Source organism: Xenopus laevis, chromosome 8S (genome assembly GCF_017654675.1).
Source record: "Xenopus laevis strain J_2021 chromosome 8S, Xenopus_laevis_v10.1, whole genome shotgun sequence".
NCBI lineage: Eukaryota > Metazoa > Chordata > Amphibia > Anura > Pipidae > Xenopus > Xenopus laevis.
In genome coordinates this window covers 4,394,097-4,413,542 of record NC_054386.1, presented here as the reverse complement: position 1 = coordinate 4,413,542, position 19,446 = coordinate 4,394,097, and the positions used below count along the sequence as shown (strand labels likewise).

Here is a 19,446-nt window from a genome sequence, read left to right as displayed (position 1 = left end):
AACATTATAATAGACTTTATATGGTCATAGAACCTCTCTGCCACTTCTAATATTCTTATACTTTAAAGTAGACGGAACCTGGTCTATATCAACTGTGCTTAGTGATGTCATCAAAAATTGCAGTGCTTAGTAATCAATTGTGTATATATATGGAGATAATCCATTGCGCTGCGCTCAATTTCTCCTCCTTGGCTATCTCCTATAAGGAAGGCAGGGAGGAGAAATCGAGCACTGCACGATGGATCACTCGATCGCCTTTTCTGAGGAGGAGCGCAATCGGAGATTCGGTAAGTTATTTCTAAATGAAGACTTTGCGATTTTAAAGTTTAATATGAGTTGGGTGCTTTTTTTTTTTCATAGCATACAAATGAATTTTTTTTATAAAAATTTGAGGTTACTGATCCTTTAAGACTAAAAGCATACTTGACAAAGAATGCTGCTGCACCACAAGTGAGCCTCTTGCAATATAATTACATTGCTAACTGCACAGCTCAGGTTGCCCCTCTATTTGAATAATGCTGCATATTTTAAACATGAAGGGACACATTTCTAATTAACTAAGAAGCAGATTTAAATGTGAACGTTAACTTCCCAGAGCATCTCAAAGACACAAATGATTTGAATTATTGGAATTGGATTTGCTGTCTTACCACATATGAAAGGCTAGTGAGTTTCAAAAACACTTGGGGAGACCTAATGGTACACACAGGGCTGTGTTTCTGACCAAAACTCTCCTTTTATCAGGCTAAAGCGTATTCACTCAAATGAGCTAGCCTTAAACAAAGTAACTGTTTGAATGTCCACTGTTTTATGTACTTTCCTCAAAAAGCAAGGCATTATTTTTCCCTTTTTAATTAGGGATTTGTATTCTTTTAAACACATTTTTATTTATAGAAAATAGAAAAGCAGGAAAAAAAAAAATCTTCATACGTGTCACCTACCTCCAACAGATGCTTCTCGCTCTCCAGCTTCTTGGAAAGTAACCTGGCTGGGCAAACTATTTCTTGACCGTGTTACAGATTCTAACTGTGAAGCTCGCCCCAACAGAGACATCTGATCTAGCACTTCACCTTCTTTGGCTTCTAGATCTGATTTAGAAGTGGTTAAGGGTTTTATATTTTCAGGAGCAGCCAGTCTGTTGGTATCACTCAAGCTAACTACAGTGCCACTGTCCAGACTTAACACTCGAACTCGACTCTTTGTACCACTTGCACTAGAAGTCCTGCGGGTGGACCGCTTTTTACTAGTTCCTTCACAATTTAGGTGCGTGCGATGTGAATCTGTGCCTCTTTCTTTTATTCGATATTTTGTCCTTAGGGCACTGTATCTTGCTTCAGGAGACTGGCATGAATGGGAAGTAGTGCTGGAAGAGCTATCACTGCTGAAACGGTGGGCTGACTGAACGCTTGAGGTCCTGCTCAAGTCGCTTTGGTCGCTAGAATCTTCATCATGACAAAAACCAGTACTGTGAGGTTTGGTATCAGCTATGCCTTGAAAGGAAACATATTCTTTGTGTCTACTTGCATCAAAACTGCTGGCTCTTTTTTTACCTGTCCGTCTCCTGCATGATTTATGAGCAGAGGATGTACGATGTATTAAACTAGATGATTTGGGCCGTACATCATTATCTCTCTGCTTAATACCCGTTTCTTTTAAAGATCTCAAGTCAACTAAAATGACTGGTTTTTCCCCAGGTTCTTCAATGTTTGCTGACAGTTTTCCTGGAAGCCAGTCAGTTTGTACAGTTAATTCATTTGCGTGTGGGTTCTTATTAGCTTCTTCTGATGCTGAAGAGCTAAGACCCCTAGGACTCTGTACATCATCAGAGGTGTTGGCCTCCTTGGCTTCCTGAGCAGTGTTTCTTTCTACAGCGGTCCTTACACTACTAGTCCTTTTATCAGTAGCAGAGCTATGTTCTTCTTCCAGGTCACCACAGTGGACTCTCTTTGCAGCAGTAATATCCTCATGCTCAGATAAAATACTTTCCACATGAGTTGAACTGGTCTGTTCACTTTTGTAGCTGCTAACAGTGCTATTTGTGTCCCGATCTGTTCCACTACAATAACTTTCTGTGGAGCCACTGCTCCTTGTACTGAGGCTTCTTAAACTATCCATGCTTTTGTCAGTCTTCATGTGTTTAACACTACCAGTTATTGAAAGCTGCTGGGTTCCTTTGCTTTTTAGACAGTCTAATTGAAAAATCCCTGAAGCACAAGCATTATCTACCAGTGAATCTTTGGACCCAGAATGTGGTTTGGAAGCTTCAAGTTCTCTAACAGGATCCAGCCCGCGCCTTGGTTGATAAAGTGAAAAGTCAGTAAGAGAAGTGTCTGGGAAAGCAACAGCAGAGCTTGAAGTTCTTGGGACACCTCTTGGTCGATGATCTTTCCTGTATGAATGTGAATGCAATGGAACAAGTGAGGCCATTTCTGTGTCACAGGCATTAGACAGAGACAGATCTAAATGGTGGTGATGACTGTGTGTTAGTATTGATCCTTTGTCACTGAAGTCTCTAGTTAAGCCTGTTCCACCAGAGGATATTGAAGGCTGAATGGAGACAAAGGAGTCATTGGAGACAAGACGGAAAAGCTTCTGATCCACAGTCAAATCTGTTTAAAAAAAAAATGTTGACAATATATTAGCTCTCATAAATGTAAGTAGTGCAGACATTTTTAGCAAACTGCTAGTGTAAGAAAGCCATTTATTCAATGCATGTTTCCCTATCACAATCCGTCCACGTTAACTAAAGCAGAACTTGATACTTTTGAAATGTAACACTTTCAAGGCAAGCATACAAATATTCTGTACATTCTAAATGACAATCAATGCAAAAAGTACTGTATGAACAGCTAACATTAACACGTTTTCAACTGTTGATGTACCATGGTCAAATCACTCCTATTATGTTCACCAAGCAAATTGGGCTGTCGATGCATCCAATTTATTTTTAGAAACTCCAGCATCCATGTCCCTTCCCACTTTGATGCCGGAGTTGTAATAAAATTGCTTTCTAACTATTAAGTACAGTTCCAGAATCTTAGCTTTGGAAGACAAGTGTCCAGCTTTCTGCACCAATCTGGCCCAAAGTAGACTTTAGGTGAGGTTAGAGTGTCACTCCAACCTGAGATGAAGTCCGATTTTGACCATGGCACTCTCAATCTCTCTGCAGTCTGAAGGAGTTCCAGCAGCTCATTGGAAACAACTACTGGGAAGAAAGTTGGTAGTTAAGCTTTAATAACTTAAGAATGCTTAAAAGCTTTTAATTGATTAGAATGATTTACATAAACACCCTACAAAAGTAATAACATCCCCCCTTTTCAGCGCAATGACTCCGATTTCATTTATATATCTAAAAATGTTGTAAAATGCTTGCATACACAAGGACAGCTTTTACATTAAAGTCTCACCAAATAATTGAATGTATGATATAGCATCATTTAATGAAATATACATGAGAAGTTCTATACTAAGAGGAATACTTTTTTACAGAAAACTTCTTTGGGCACGCATGGAAAAAACCTAAACTGTACTGTGTCAGTATCTATTTAAATCAGTTTCGTATAGCTATAATAGAAATGCCTCCTATAATTACATACATTCTGTGGATACTTGAAGAATTTTGGTACAAAGGGGAATTCTTAAATATGACGCAATCAAAGTTCCTCATAGGTTTTTTATTTTTGCCTCAGTTTATTGCTACACCCCTCCTCCAGTCTTTTTAATGTCCTTAATCCTTCTCTACCATTGCTCATTAAAGGACTGACAGGGACATGAGATTCCCCATTTGTCTCTGTCCCACATCTGTTGCACACAGTTTTATTTCTGCTCCCTTTGCCCAAAAAATACAATATGGCTGTAGCCATTCACAGCAATAAAACACTTCCCTGAATCCTCTTTGGGACAGAGGGGCCATGAGTTTTTCTGCAAGTATGTGCCAGTTCATATACATAATGCATCGTCCTACTGTAGCCTCCTCTCAGTCTGTGGTTAAAACAATTTTGCATATTGTGTTCAAATGAGCACAGAGGTGTGAACCTTCAACAAAATCTTTATCTTCCCATACTCTACCACAAGACAATAGTCAAGAGATGCAGAAAAACTAGGTAATTATATGCTGCCAGTAAATGATGCAGTCTACCTTGGTCTTCACTTGCTTCTTTGCACAAACTGTAACTCTGGCCAAGACTCAGACTGATATCATCTGACGTCTTTGCAGCATCTGTATCCCCTGTAGACACAACCAGACATGAGTACATTCATTTTCTTTAACTCTTCATACGTGTTGCTATGTACATTATGCCCATAACTAGGAGTGCAAAAGTTGACACATATTAGGTGCCTAATTAAAAATCATGTAATAATGCACAATAACTATCCATTTCTATTGTCTCACTGACCTGTCTTGATTATGAAAGGGTATTTGTGTAGCATTACTGGATACGTATACAATAATAGACAGACTAATGGATTGTATTCTAGTTTTATGGTTCCATAGTCTTGATCACTCATTCCTAAGTAGTAAATTACTTATTCCAAGTAAAGGACTAAATTTTTGTTCCAAATCCTTACCATTTAAGGGCTGCTTATTTCTTGCAGACAGGTTCCCAATATATAGAGCTGTACTTACTAGAAGGTGTAAGTAGTAAATGCTAATAATAAATCAAGGTCAGACTTGGAGTGATCCAGTGTTGTAGATATTCCTTCCTACTACTACTACATACTACAAGATGGCTGAAGCTGCTGTGTGCAGTACCCATAACCAACAGGAGAAGGATTCAGTGGAAGGTTTGCAGAGCTGTGTTTTTCAAGTTTTTGTTTATATTGCTCCCAGGACTAAAAATACCGTAGAACAATGAAGCCTCTAAAGGCAGTGATCCCCAACCAGTGGCTCGCGAGCAACATGCTGCTCACCAACTCCTTGAATGTTGCTCCCAATAGCCTCAAAGCAGGTGCTTATTTTTGAATTCCAGGCTTGGAGGCAAGTTTTAGTTACATAAAAACCAGGTGTACTGCCAAAAAGAAAAGAAAGGTTGGAGACCCCTGTTCTAAGGCTTACAACACACAGGGAATGTTAAGAGCTGCTATACTCAGACAAGATACAACGGTAGTCAAAACGAACATTCTGCCATTATGGCATGTGCAATAAACAGAGTGTTTGCCATGTCCTGCTATAGCCAGCAATAGCCAAACACCCTGTGCACCATAGGCTTGAGAATACCTACGGTTTAAACATTGTCATGTGTTAATATCTTTAATACCTTTGCTTCCAGAGGCAGCTCCATAACGAGACACTCCAACCTGTTCAAAAACAAACAGAGTTAGTGGGTTAAAAGGATTGTTGGGGGGGGGTGGCAATGGCAGATTTATACTGAGATGGCTAAATAAGGCTCTTAGATCAATTTTAGATTATACAGACTTAACACTAATGTAGGTGACAGGAGACACTACATACCTGATCTTAAACATATTTATTGAAAAACGGTCAGTTATTCTGATCACATTAAGGACTCAAGACAAATTCTTGAGAATAGTTTCCTTGAGATATAATTGGAAATTATCCATCCCATTAACTTAATAGCAAGGGTGGAATATGATAGTTTTGTTGAGATAAGGACCAAATGTCCCATTTATACTTTAGAATAAGTATGGGACTTTTCTAGAATGGTCGGGACCTGGGATTTTCTGGATAAGCATCTTTCAGTAATTTTGATATCCTTTAAGTCTACTTAATAATCAAAACCATCTAGAATTGTTTTGCCTCTAATAGGGATTAATTATATATTAGTCGGGATCAAATACAAGGTACTGTTTTATGATTACATTGAAAAAGGAAATAATTTTTAAACATTTGAATTATTTGATTAAAATGAGTCTATGGGAGTCTAATTTGGACCCTTCTTGGATAACCGGATACTGGATAAAAACAATCCTATAACTAAGAGTTTTATAAAATCTTCAGTTGTAGTAATGAGTTCTAAGCAACCACTACTCTTTTAATAAAATATTTTTACCCATTTTCTCTTCATTCAGTTTCTTCTTCAAACTTTTTTCCCACTGAAAAAAGTGGTTTTAAGTTTGGAAAGCACATTGATGCAAAGAACGCTTTAATATTATGTTTACATTCGCTTCTAAAATGTACATATTAAAGTCTCTTGATTTTTCACTCGTCCATATTTTCTTCTGACTCACAAAATACGCTTCTGTATTGCGGTCAGTAACCTTAGCTTAGGTATAAAATGACAATACAGGTATGGGACCCGGGGACCCGTCACCCAAACAAAATTATTCCAAATCCTATTTTATCATGTTAGTCAAGCAAAATGAACTTTAATTACACTGTATAAATTTTTTGAATATTGTTTCCATCAGTCTGGGAACTCATAATTATAGCAACCAGGAAGGATCCATTTTGTGGACACTGTTATTAAGGCAAGCCTTGCATAATCTCAGAATCTTGTTTGTGCACCAGGGGACAGGAACCCGATGTCCATCCCCATGTCCTGGTTACACAATTAAATCGTTAAGAGAGCTGGGGGAATGTAGGGAGATCGGTGACATCTAGGAAGTGCTGAATGGAAAGTGAAAGTAACTGCTTGCCCCGCCTCTATGCCTAGGCATAGAGGCGGGGTAGGCAATATTTGATTGACAGCTGATATTTTTAAACGAGTTTACAACAGCTATGAATGCTTTAATAAAAAAAAGAAATTGGATTTCATGTTTAATTTAAAAAGGACTTTTATTATACAGATTTTTATGTCTGGGTGACGGGTCCACTTTAAGCAAAATGCTTGGGACCTTTTTAAAAAATTTGGATAAAATGGAGACAGACTTTCCTTAATTCTGAGCTTTCTGGATAATGGGTTTCCAGATAAGATTCCATAACTGTCCCATATCCCATATATATGGTCTGTAGAAGCTATGATAAAAGGGTGATTAGTTATTAATTTAGCTCAGATAGTAATACAACAGCAATAGAAAATAATAACCAACACTTTGTCATCAGATTCTATGTTCAATGAACTTGTACATTTGCAGGGTCGCCGACAGTCATAACAAAATCTACACTGTTATAGAGATTTGAACCTTTAAGCTGGTGTAGTCAGTTTAGTATATAAAATACAGCATTTCTAGACATTCATCTTTAGGGTTTAGTTCTCAATTAATAAGCAAGACGAAAGGGAGATTTGTGGCAATCATCTCATTACGGATGAGAAAAGTTGATTCAGTGAAATTAGAGTAAAACATAACAAATCATAACCCTTCTGATTCATTTTTTGTTTGGTTACTGGAAGACTAAAGCTTGATTACACATTTAATATTATTTTGCAATTTGGACTTTGTTCCAGACACATACCTGATTGCTTGGGTCCAACCCAGAGTAGGAATTACGTGAACTGCATCCAACTGGAGGAGTTGCTTCTCGAACAAATTCAGACATTTCAATCCCTCCACCTGGATCACTGCCATGGCAAAATGCAAAGGGATAAGAAGGTTGTTGCGCAAAAATCTAATGAAACATGCTGGATACATAAGCTGCGGGTTGTTTTAATAGCAGCTGACCTTTCATTAAGGCAGTGATCCCCAACCAGTAGCTCGTGAGTAACATGTTGCTCTCCAACCCCTTGGATGTTGCTCTCAGTGGCCTCAAAGCAGATGCTTATTTTTGCATTCCTGGCTTGGAGGAAAGTTTTAGTTTTAGTTTAGTATAAAAACCAGGTGCAATGCCAAACAGAGCCTCAAGGTAGGTTTACAATCCACATAGGGGCTACCAAATGGCCAATCACAGCCCATATTTGGCAGCCCAGGAACATATTTCATGCTAGTGTTGCTCCCCAAATGCTTTTACTTCTGCATGTTGCTCACGGGTTGTAAAGGTTGGGGATCCCTGCATTAAGGCATCATGTTCTGTTAACCAAGAGTTACTTTTGTGTGCTATAAAAATAACAACATGAACAGAATAATGTTAAAGGGATCCTGTCATGGGAAAACATGTTTTTATCAAAACGCATCAGTTAATAGTGCTGCTCCAGCAGAATTCTGCACTGAAATCCATTTCTCAAAAGAGCAAACAGATTTTTTTTATAATCAATTTTCAAATCTGACATATTGTCAGTTTCCCAGCTGCCCCATCATGTGACTTGTGCCTGCACTTTAGGATGGAATTACTTTCTGGCAGGCTGTTATTTCTCCTACTTAATGTAACTGAATCAGTCTCAGTGGGACTTGGCTTTTACTATTGAGTGTTGTTCTTGGATCTACCAGGCAGTTGTTTTCTTGTGTTAAACTGGCCATAGACGCAAAGATCCGATCGAACGAATCGAGGATTCGTAGGATTTTCAGACCGTGTGTGGAGAGAGCCGTGATCTTCCATCCGGCAAAGATCGGTCGTTTGGTCGATGGGACAGGTTAAAAGATTTGTCGGCTGCCAATAATTTCTCTGCGTGTATTGCCGATAGTATGATTTTCAGTGGGAGACTGTCACCAGCTTTTGTCAGACATAACTTTCGTACGATCGCTGTCAGGGGCAGAACATCGGCTGATCTGTTCTTTTAATACTTTATTTGATCTGAATGGTTAGTGGCAGGTCGGGAGATTGGGACGTCTGATCGTTTGAGGAATCGAAAGAATGGATCTTTGTATCTATGGCCAGCTTTTAGGGAGTTGCTAACTGGTTACCTTCCCATTGTTCTTTTGTTTGGCTGCTGGGGGGGGGGGTGATAACACTCCAACTTGCAGTACAGCAGTAAAGAGTGAATGAAGTTTATCAGAGCACAAGTCACATGACTGGGGGCAGCAGGGAGACTGACAATATGTCTAGCCCCATGTCAGATTTCAAAATGAAATATAAAAAAATCTGTTTGAAAAATGGATTACAGTGCAGAATTCTACTGGAGCAACACTATTAACTGATGTGTTTTGAAAAAAACATGTTTCTCATGACAGTATCCCTTTAAAGTTAACAATCTGAAAACTACTGAACTGAAAAAGTGTTTGGAAGGTGAACAACCCCTTTAATATACAAAATCACCCCTACCCGCCTTCTTCTTGAGAAAGCAACTAATGTTCCTGGCAGGTCCGGACTGAGAATTAAAATAGGCCGTGGCATTTCAGGTACCCATAAGCCCAATCAGCCCACTAAATACGGACTTTCTATGGCACCTTATAGCAGCCCCTGTAGCATTTGCCAGAACCCACAGATTGCCAGTCGGAGCCAGGTTCCTGGCTTGCAGAAGCTTGGGAAACAGTAACATGACACACGTCAATCAAGTTAAACCTTTTATGTCTAAATATAAACTGCCTAATTGCAAGTGATAAGTAAAATTTGATATAATTGCGTACTTGTAATACACACAAACACACAGTCCATAAATGCTTGTGCTGGGCCTATGCACACCTAAGATCCAACCATCTTTTCCAGTCTTTCAACTCTTACCCGGGTCCATTGCTGTCCTCTCTTCTTGCAGAGCTGTCACTATGTTCTGCCTTTGCCACCCTCTCAGTCAACTCGCTAGCACTCCTCTCCACAATTTCTCCTTCATCCAGTGCCCTGTGCAGACGGTAGTTAACCAGCTTCAACACAATGAAAACAGCTGCAACCACTGGGCAGTACACAGCAACAATCACCAGAGATGTGGAGAGTGCCTGAAAATAAAGAAACAGAGAAAAATAAAGAAACTGTCAAATTGTTGTAAAAGTATACAAGGGTTTTTTTTTTTTTACATTGAGTGGGAACTGCCTCAATATCCCTCATTCATGCACACTGAAATCTGGAGAGTACATTATGAATAAATGTTATATAATAAAATTAAGCAAGCATTGTATCACTTTTAAAGTGGACCTGTCACCCAGACATAAAAAGCTGTATAATAAATGTCCGTTTCAAATTAAACAACACCCAAATTATTTTTTTTATTTAAGCATTCATAGCTGTTGTAAACTCTAAAAAAATCACAGCTGTCAATCAAATATTGTCTGCCCCTCCTCTATGCCTTAGGCAGACAATTACTTTCACTTTCCATTCAGCACTTCCTACATGTCACTGCTTTCCCCACATTCCCCCAGTTCTCTTCACCATTTAATTGTGTAACCAGGACATGGGGATGGACATCAGGTCCCCCATTCTGGTGCACAAACAAGATTCTGAGATGATACAAGATTTTTCTTAATAACAGTGTCCACAAAATGGCTGCCTGCCTGCTTGATATAATTATTAATTCCCAGACAAAAGGAAACAAAATTCAAATAATTTATACAGTGTAATTAAAGTTCATTTTGCTTGCTAAAATAGGATTTGAAATTATTTTTTTGGGGTGACGGGCCCCCTTTAATTGATCCTCTCTAGCAAATCTTTGCCCAGTTACAATGGCCTTATAAGAAAAATCCTGGCATACCTTATTTAATTATCCCATTTTAAGCAAGAAAGTGCAGATTCTGTGAAAAAGCAATGGGTTTCTGTAAGGTGAGCAAGGTTTTGGGGAATAACTGGGTGTGCCTGGACAAACTAGGGTGTGGTCTAAAATTTCTTATTTTTTTCACAGAGAATGTTGAGAGGCAAGACGGTGAGATTAGTCGCCCAGTGATAAACCTTGTCTACTGCGGGTGACTAATCTCCCCGGCCATGTTGCATAGTGTGTCTGCACCTAACAAGCAATTCTCCCCACTGGGGCTCACAAGCTTACCTTACATTAGTTTTAGCAATCGTTCATTATGTGCATGCGTGTACCTCAATATGGCAACCCACACAGGGGGGATATTTAAAAAAATAAATAAAAATGATATACAATACACAAAAGCCATGAATATCTTGTAAATTATATCCTTATAAATGGTGAGTTCTGATGTCACCAGTTATAAACGGTGAGTTCTGATGTCATTTCTGTCACAAGACTCACCGAAACGTGTGTATTATAATAAAGTACCCCCAGTTGCAAAATACGAGGATATTAGATGTTATCTCGGAGTTCCATGAACTGTATAAAAACACTCGGCCTTCTGCCTCGTATTTTTATATGGTCATGAAACTCCTCGGTAACTTATAATATCCTTATATTTTACAAGAGGGGGTAGTTTATTCAATATATATATATATATATATTTTCAAAGCGCAGGCTCTAATAATCGGCATTACTGGTGGGGGAAACAATTTAAGGTGACAGGTGCCCTTTAATGCAATTTCTTCTTATGCATTGCTAACAAAGAATATAGCGAGTGGTGGAGATAAGAATTAGATTTATGTTTATTCGGACAACTAGAACATTATGCTTTTGTTACCTATGGCAACCACTACTTAACTAGGCAAGGAATGCAACTCAAGCTGTAAATCCTACTTACATTTTCTGAACAATAAACCCTTCATTTCTCCATCCCAATATTTATTTTTGTGTTTATTTATTCTGTATACTCCTAAAAGGTATCATTGTATTGTAGATTTAGCCAATGAAACATCCATAGGTTTACAATACCAGTAAAGTAGCCAAGACACAGATGAGGTGATTAATCAACGTTCGAATTTGAATTTTTGTCACAATTCAAATTATTTTGCACAAAAACTCAAATTCGAATTATATTTTAAAAAGCTCAAAATATTTGGCATTATGCACAAAAAAAAAAACGAATGTAAAACGTCGCCATCTAAAAGCTTGCGAGTTCATGTAGAAGTCAATGTACATACATATTTATTCGGATATATTCAGCTTTTTTAATTAACAGACATCTGAGTTTTAAAAAAAAAAAAAAAAAGTGAGTTTATTCGAATTTATACGGAAAAAAAAAACCTCACTATTTTCTGAAAAATAAGCCAATTGGTTAATAGTTAAGAATTCATTCACTATTGCTAGGGAAAACCCTTTATTCAAAAATACTGGTAATAAGATACTGTGGGGCTAAATTTACTAAAGGGTGAAGTGGCTAAAGCGGGTGAAAATTCGCCAGCGTGAGGTCATTTCGGTACTTTGCCGATTTAACAGTTGCAGGTGCAACTTAGCTAGCGAAGGAGATAAGACTCTAGCGGTACTTTGCTCCCTAACGCCTGGTGAAGCTGCGCTCTGGCGAATGGACGTAACTACGCAAATTCACTAAGATGCAGATTTTACTGACCGTTACCTCTTGCGCCAGACTTGCCTTAACCACCTCAGACCAGGCGAAGTGCAATAGAGTAGATAGGAGTTCCTCAAAAAATAGTTGAAAATTTTGAAAGTCCCAAAAAACCCTGGCGTCTTTTCCTTTTTCAGGGTGATAGGCTGAAAAATAGCGTTACTTTTTTTGGGGTAACCCGCTTCCCCCCTACATTTCCTAACATATGGAACATAAACTATACACTGGGCTCATGTGTAGGGCAATATAACAATTTTTTTTTTTTTTTTTTTTTATTAAGGTTTCCCAGGCTTGTTTAGTGTAATGTATTGGCTGCAACATATACGTCCTTTCAACTTTAACTTCCCGCCGTATGGAAATAAGGCAACGCTAACGCAACTTCGCTTTGCTTGGCGCAGTAACGCTAGCTTTCGGCACACTGAACCCAACTTCGGATTTTAGTGAATTAGCATTGTCCTGGCGAATCTCCGCCTGGCGAATTGTTGCGATGTGAGCGAATCCGACGCTGGCGAATTTCCGGAGGTTAGTAAATTTGCCCCTGTGTGTCCAGCTAAGAAGGTGCTCATGCAAGAGGATTTTAAATAAAAGTGGGCTAAAGCGTGGGACACTTCAGGTTATAGAAAAAAATTACTTTCAGAAAAAGGTACAATTAATTAAAAAATAAATAATCCTGAGCTCATTACCCAGATGCCAAAAAAAGGCTTACAGCTACAAATAAAAGTTTTAACAGAAGTGTTCCATTCAACAGAAACTGATCATTTCCTCACCTAAAATATTCTCATCCCTTGAGATTTAATGAGATTGTTGTTTGGCCAGAGTGTGTTTTCATACTGCCCATGACATCTCAAGGGATGCGCCCGACAGAGAATGCAGGTCAGACCAAGGTGGCTACCAATTATTTTGCATTTAAAAACCATATTATAATAGAAGAGATGATAATGAAAGATGGTACTAGTGATACTAGTGCTTTTCCCACTGGGTTTGTGGAGCTAGAAATCAAACACATTTACTGCAAAGTGCACATTTCTGAGAAACAGGCCATACAGTGTATTGTAGTTATTTAACCTTTGGAAAGTTAACGTAGGCCTGTTCAAGTAATTTATAGAAACAAACAGTCAACAAGCAAGAGCTTTGTCTAGGTAACAGCAACCAAAGCCGCATAGTTTCTTTCTAAGAACAACTACAACCGAACTGTATCACATACTGAGTCATTTCCTTCTGAAGGGGAAAGACAGCAATAGCAAGTGATTAATTTAAAGGGATACTGTCATGGGGAAAAAATAAAATTTGTCAAAATGAATCAGTTAATAGTGCTGCTCCAGCAGAATTCTGCACTGAAATCCATTTCTCAAAAGAGCAAACAGATTTTTTTATATTCAATTTTGAAATCTGACATGGGGCTAGATATATTGTCAATTTCCCAGCTGCCCCAAGTCATGTGACTTGTGCTCTGATAAACATCAATCACTCTTTACTGCTGTACTGCAAGTTGGAGTGATATCACCCCCTCCCTTTCCCCCCCAGCAGCCAAACAAAAGAACAATGGGAAGGTAACCAGATAGCAGCTCCCTAACACAAGATAACAGCTGCCTGGTAGATCTAAGAACAACTCTCAATAGTAAAAACCTGTGTCCCACTGAGACACATTCAGTTACATTGAGAAGGAAAAACAGCAGCCTGCCAGAAAGCATTTCTCTCCTAAAGTGCAGGCACAAGTCACATGACCAGGGGCAGCTGGGAAATTGACAAAATGTCTAGCCCCATATCAGATTTCAAAATTGAATATGAAAAAATCTGTTTGATCTTTTGCGAAATGGATTTCAGTGCAGAAGTCTGCTGGAGTAGCACTGTTAACTGATGCGTTTTGAAAAAAACATGTTTTTTGATGACAGGATCCCTTTATGCTTTAGAACGACAAACTCAGAAAAGCTGGGTCCCATTTATAAGCAACATTTCATGTTTTTTTTGTTTTAATTATTGATTAAAAAGTGTGCACAAAAATTTTTTGACTATAAAACCAATTTTTTGGTGAAAAAAACTAAGATTTTTTTCTGGATTCATTATACCCAGCATCTGGCATCTGAGACATGCCGAGGTTGTATATACTGTAATTCAAAGGGAGAAGTCCCAAAGATATCTGATTTGCGCTGGGTTTCGTGCGGTAATCCAATGTTTTCGTGGTTTTTGGGCACAAAATCAGAAAAAAAAATAATCATTTTCGTACAATTTTCATTAGTTTTTTCCCGCACTGGAATTTTTCTTGAAAATGTATTGATAAATAAGGGGAATATAACCCGTGCGGATTTGGTCGAGGTATACAGTGCTAATCCCATGGAGACCACCCCAATGAAGCCTCCTTGTAAAGATATCCAAAAACAAAACATAAAAACAAATATAAAAAGTCAAAAAATGTACACTTAAATATCGGCTGTTAGTTTCGACCACTAGAGTGGGCTTCATCAGGGGCAAAATCCATACAGTACAACAAAAGGATAAAAAAAAAATTGAAACGCATAGGGCCAATCGCTGATATGTGTTTTTGATTAAAAACATTTTTGACTTTTTATATTTGAGTGTGCAATCCTTAGGTTTTGTTTTTGGAAACCATGAAAAACATTGTCCAGGTGGTGATATGGTGACACTGCTCAGAAACATCATAGTCAGCGTTCCTGAAACAAATCAAGCTCTCACCACCTTTGTCTGCCATAGATTTGCCAAGTTTTTTTCGGGAAGAAGAATCTATGGTGCCAGCATAAAAGTGTCTTTCCCAAAAATGTACAAATTATTATGAATACAAATAAGATTCAGCTTTATGCTGGTGAGCTTCCCGTTTTCCCAACATGCTGAACGCCTTTTTTTCTAAAGACATTTTTAATTAATAGAAATGAGATTTGGGGAGGGCACTTAAAATCGTGAACTCAAGTAGAGTATAGACCTTTTTGTTTTGTGAGCATTCCTTACACTCCCTGCTGACTTACTGAAACCTGACCTGCGCTTTCATTGGAAAATAAAAGGCATTTAGCACAAGCATTCCATGTTGGAGGTCCTTCCTGGCGACTACAATTAACAATGGCCTGTTATGAATCTGGCTAAAAACAGAAAAACAATAGCTGCAGTACAGCTATAGCCACTCCAAGAATTGCATTACTAACGGACATCTCAGGATCAGAGGAAAAAATATACAAAGCACTTTATCATGACCAGTTAGCAATAAACAGCGTCATGGAAAGCCAGGAAGAGATTGCTAAACCCCAAGTATCAGCTGTAATGCATCGCTCCTTTATTATTTATAATACTTACAGAAAGCAGAGGTCAGAAGGCAAATGTAGACTATTAAAGGGGCAACAAATTATTGAATTTGAAAAAAAAAAATTTGACGCCAATACCTTGTCTGCTGCAAATGGGGGGTTCCCAATCTTTAGTCCAGGGTGCTCATGACACTTCACAATGATTACAATGCAAGAGACCTGCGGCACAACTGTTGCAATTGATTAAGTGATCAGTATTTATTCAGCTCACAAACAAAACGGCAACGTTTCGGGCCTCCACTGGGCTTGATAAAGGGCCCAGTGGAGGCCCGAAACGTTGCCGTTTTGTTTGTGAGCTGAATAAATACTGATCACTTAATCAATTGCAACAGTTGTGCCGCAGGTCTCTTGCTTTGCGATATACAATTTTGGGCAGTATTGGGCCCGATACCTGAAGGCACCTGACACCAATCCGGTGATACAGACCTGTAATAGGACTCCAATTTTGGGACTTCACAGTGATTAAACGTTTCAGGACTGCATCGCCCTTCCTAAGTGACTGAGGAACGGCCATGCGGTCCCAAAACGTTACAGTCATAGGAAAAAATGTTTCTTTCAAAACTCATCAGTTAATAGTGCTCCTCCAGCAAACTTCTGCACTGAAATCCATTTCTCAAAATAGCAAAAAGGTTTTTTTTTATATTTAATTTTCAAATCTGACATAGGGCTAGACATATTGTCAGTTTCCCAGATGCCCCCAGTCATGTGACTTGTGCTCTAATAAACTTCAGTCATTCTTTACTGCTGTACTGCAAGTTGAGAGTAATATCACCCCCTTCTTTCCCCCCAGCAGCCAAACAAAAGAACAATGGGAAGGTAACCAGATAACAGCTCCCTAACACAAGATAACAGCTGCCTGGTAGATCTAAGAACAACACTCAATAGTAAAATCCAGGTCCCACTGAGACACATTCAGTTACATTGAGTAGGAGAAACAGCAGCTGCCAGAAAGCAGTTCCATCCTAAAGTGCTGGCTCTTTCTGAAAGCACATGACCAGGCAAAATGACCTGAGATGCACCTACACACCAATATTATAACTAAATACACTTGCTGGTTCAGGGATGAGATTTTATATGGTAGAATGAATCATTTGCAGTGCAAACATTGTAATTTAGAAATAAAAACCATTTAAGTCCTGCTCAGCATAACCAAAGGATGCATGATTAAGGCTGCGGTTTTGCAGTTGCCATGGCTACATTCCTCCGGGTCTAATGAGAATAGTGTTTTGCCAGTGACTATTTGGTGTCTGTAAGATTTCGAATGATCTGACCAGCTGCGCTTCTATATTTCAGGAGCTTGAGAGCAATGTGGTACACTGACAAAGGAACAACACCCATGTGCAAAAATCCTGAGATCCTTCTAACCAGATCGTTTGCTGCTTGACGACCAATACATCTGTTACCATGGTGAGCAGGCAGGGTTCATTAATGAATGACTCACTAGCCAGAGTCCATACAGTATATACACAGTACAGATCACTAGGGCTCACTCTATACATCTGGGGGAGTTATATAATAAAAAGGCACTAAGTTTGCTCAGGAGAAGTAACCTATAGCAACCAATCAGTAGGTAACATTTACTGGTCACCTGTTTGAAAGCATGCATATTATTGGTTGTTTCTGCTCCTGGGCAAACTTAGTGTTAGATATATAGATATATAGATATATAGATATATAGATATGGGCTGGACTGGTAAAGATTTTCACTTACCTCAAGAAATTGTCTATTTTGAGTAGGGATGCACCAAATCCACTATTTGGCATTTGGCCAAAACCCCAAATCCTTGGTGAAAGATACTGCCGAATATCGAACCGAATTCGAATACTAATTTGTATATGCAAATTAGAGGCAGGAAAGGAAAAAGTGGGAAAATTCGTCTTTTGTGACGTTTGTGCGTTTTCACTACCTAACCCTAATTTATATATGCAAATTAGGATTCGGATTGGCCAGGCACAATCCCGAACTGAATCCTGGATTCAGTACATCCCTAATTTTGAGAAACAGGTTCTATCTTCCAAATATGGAGATACTGCACTGAGAGAGTTATTTCAATGCCTGGTACAGTGGACTCATCCCAGGGCCCCAGGTTTGTTTGGGGACACTATAGGGTAGTATTATGCGGGCCAGCCCAATACCCGCGGGTCGACTGGGTTCGAGCCGACATAGCACCCCTATTTGCGGGTGGCGCTCTTCCCGCCCTACACCTTGTGCTGCCTGCTTCCTTTTTAATAGACGAGCGCCTGCTTGCCCCGCCCCTCTTGTGATGTCATCGGCGGGGCGGGCGCGGGTCTATAAAAGGAACCCGGAAGTTGGATGCGGGCTTCGGGAGGGCTGGTTAGGGTCGGATTTTACCCGACCATCTCTCTGATATAGGGCAAAGCTCAGTCTCTATCAAACCTGCAAATATACTCTACTTTGTAGCAGATCTCTTTATGAAATGCAGCAATACAGCATGGACTATTCAAAAAATTGGTACAATTTGAGGTAAGGTCAGGACACAGACCACCAATTACCTTGTTTTTCTCTCTTATAACCCCTCTGCGGAATATCCACCCGCACCCAGAGCAACAACAGCGACAGCGATAAAAACTCTATGGGATAGACATCATTTTATGCATAGGTAGGGAAGATGCCAATTGCACTTACACTTATTTCAAGCAAAAGTCATTATAGATAAACAGCCTGACCAAATTAGACAACAACACAAGCACTTCAATTATAAAGGCTGAACAAACGTTTCCATTACTCTGATGGAAACCGGAGGCTCTAACAAATGTATCTATGTATAATTTATAGAACATATGTAGTACACACGCAGTGGACAAACTGCAGCAAATAACTATATAGCAATTAAATTCCATATGGTACAGCCTATGATTAAGTGCCCGCTAGCACGAAATGCGTATGGCTATGTATTTATCTATTTTGTGCCATAAATAAAGTTCTCAGTTCTTTTACTAGCCTGTTTGTGGGATCTGTGAGCCCCTGCCGTTCTTTGGTTGGATACCTCCACCTCGAGCTGTAGGTCTGGGGAATGAGCAGCCAGGCCCCACACACAACTGGTGAGATCATTTTTAGGTTTACACATTGGGACGGTCTAAGTAAAAGACATAAGAGGCAAGGATGTCCCTGCCCCACAGAGCTTATAATGACTATAGTCCTGAGCTGCTGAGGCCTAGCCTACTCAGTTACTGTCCTTTATCTTGTACTCCAAAATGGTAGCCTGGGATATGACACAAGCGTGGAATAGTACCTTAAACCAGTAGCTCGTGAGCAATATGTTGCTCCCCAACCCCTTGGATGTTGCTCTCAGTGGCCTCAAAGCAGGTGCTTATTTTTCAATTCCAGGCTTGGAGACAAGTTTTGGTTGCATAAAAACCAGGTGTACTGCCAAAAAGAACATCTTGTAAGTTGCCAGTCCACATAGGGGCTACCAATAGTCAATCACAACCCTTATTTGGCACCACCCAGAAACATTTTTCATGCTTATGTTGCTCCTCAACTCTTTTTACATCTGAATGTTGCTCACGGGTGGAAAAGGTTGGGGACCCCTGCCTTAGACCATTGTGTTTTTCAGCAGGAGGAATGGCCCACTATTTGAGCTTGGAAGACTTGCCATTTTATTTGGAGGGACTACAATATGCAACTGTCCAGGATTTCCAGGTAATTTATTTTATTAACACGGGGCAAATCTGCACATGGGCAGTAACCCATAGCAACCAATCAGGTGCTTGCTTTTACTGATAAACCTGAAAAAAGCCAGTTACTGATTGCCCGGTGTTTAGAAATGACCCCCCAGTGAGTGTCCTCACCTCAAAAATAAACAAAAAAAACCACACACAATAGCTTGGAATTGGTTAAAAAAACGTAAACAATTCTCTAATTTCAATGAACTTGTCCTATTTTTATATATTTCAATGCCGCTGATTGAATCTACTCTTAATTTCTGAGCTCTAAACTTGATAATCACCCAAATAAACACATTTGGCCTGATAAAATTAAAAATAGACAAATTTCTCAAAATTATCAAATATTGCAGAAGAA

General features: G+C 39.2%; 1 protein-coding gene across 11 annotated transcripts in view; it reads right to left on the bottom strand.

Moving 5' to 3' along the window:
• pcnx1.S (pecanex 1 S homeolog) overlaps positions 1 to 19,446 on the bottom strand; it is a 75,910-nt gene that overhangs the window by 50,687 nt on the left and 5,777 nt on the right. For 6 of the 11 annotated variants that reach the window (XM_041574900.1, XM_041574901.1, XM_041574902.1 and 3 more), the window contains exons 2-7: positions 9,434 to 9,642; positions 7,355 to 7,460; positions 5,259 to 5,298; positions 4,139 to 4,228; positions 3,122 to 3,202; positions 942 to 2,609 (exon numbers count right to left, since the gene is read on the bottom strand). In XM_041574900.1, the coding sequence (XP_041430834.1) occupies positions 942 to 2,609; positions 3,122 to 3,202; positions 4,139 to 4,228; positions 5,259 to 5,298; positions 7,355 to 7,460; positions 9,434 to 9,642 (2,194 nt within the window). The remainder of the gene's footprint in view (positions 1 to 941; positions 2,610 to 3,121; positions 3,203 to 4,138; positions 4,229 to 5,258; positions 5,299 to 7,354; positions 7,461 to 9,433; positions 9,643 to 19,446) is intronic. The other 5 variants (XM_041574903.1, XM_018232238.2, XM_018232242.2 and 2 more) reach the window with 2 other exon arrangements.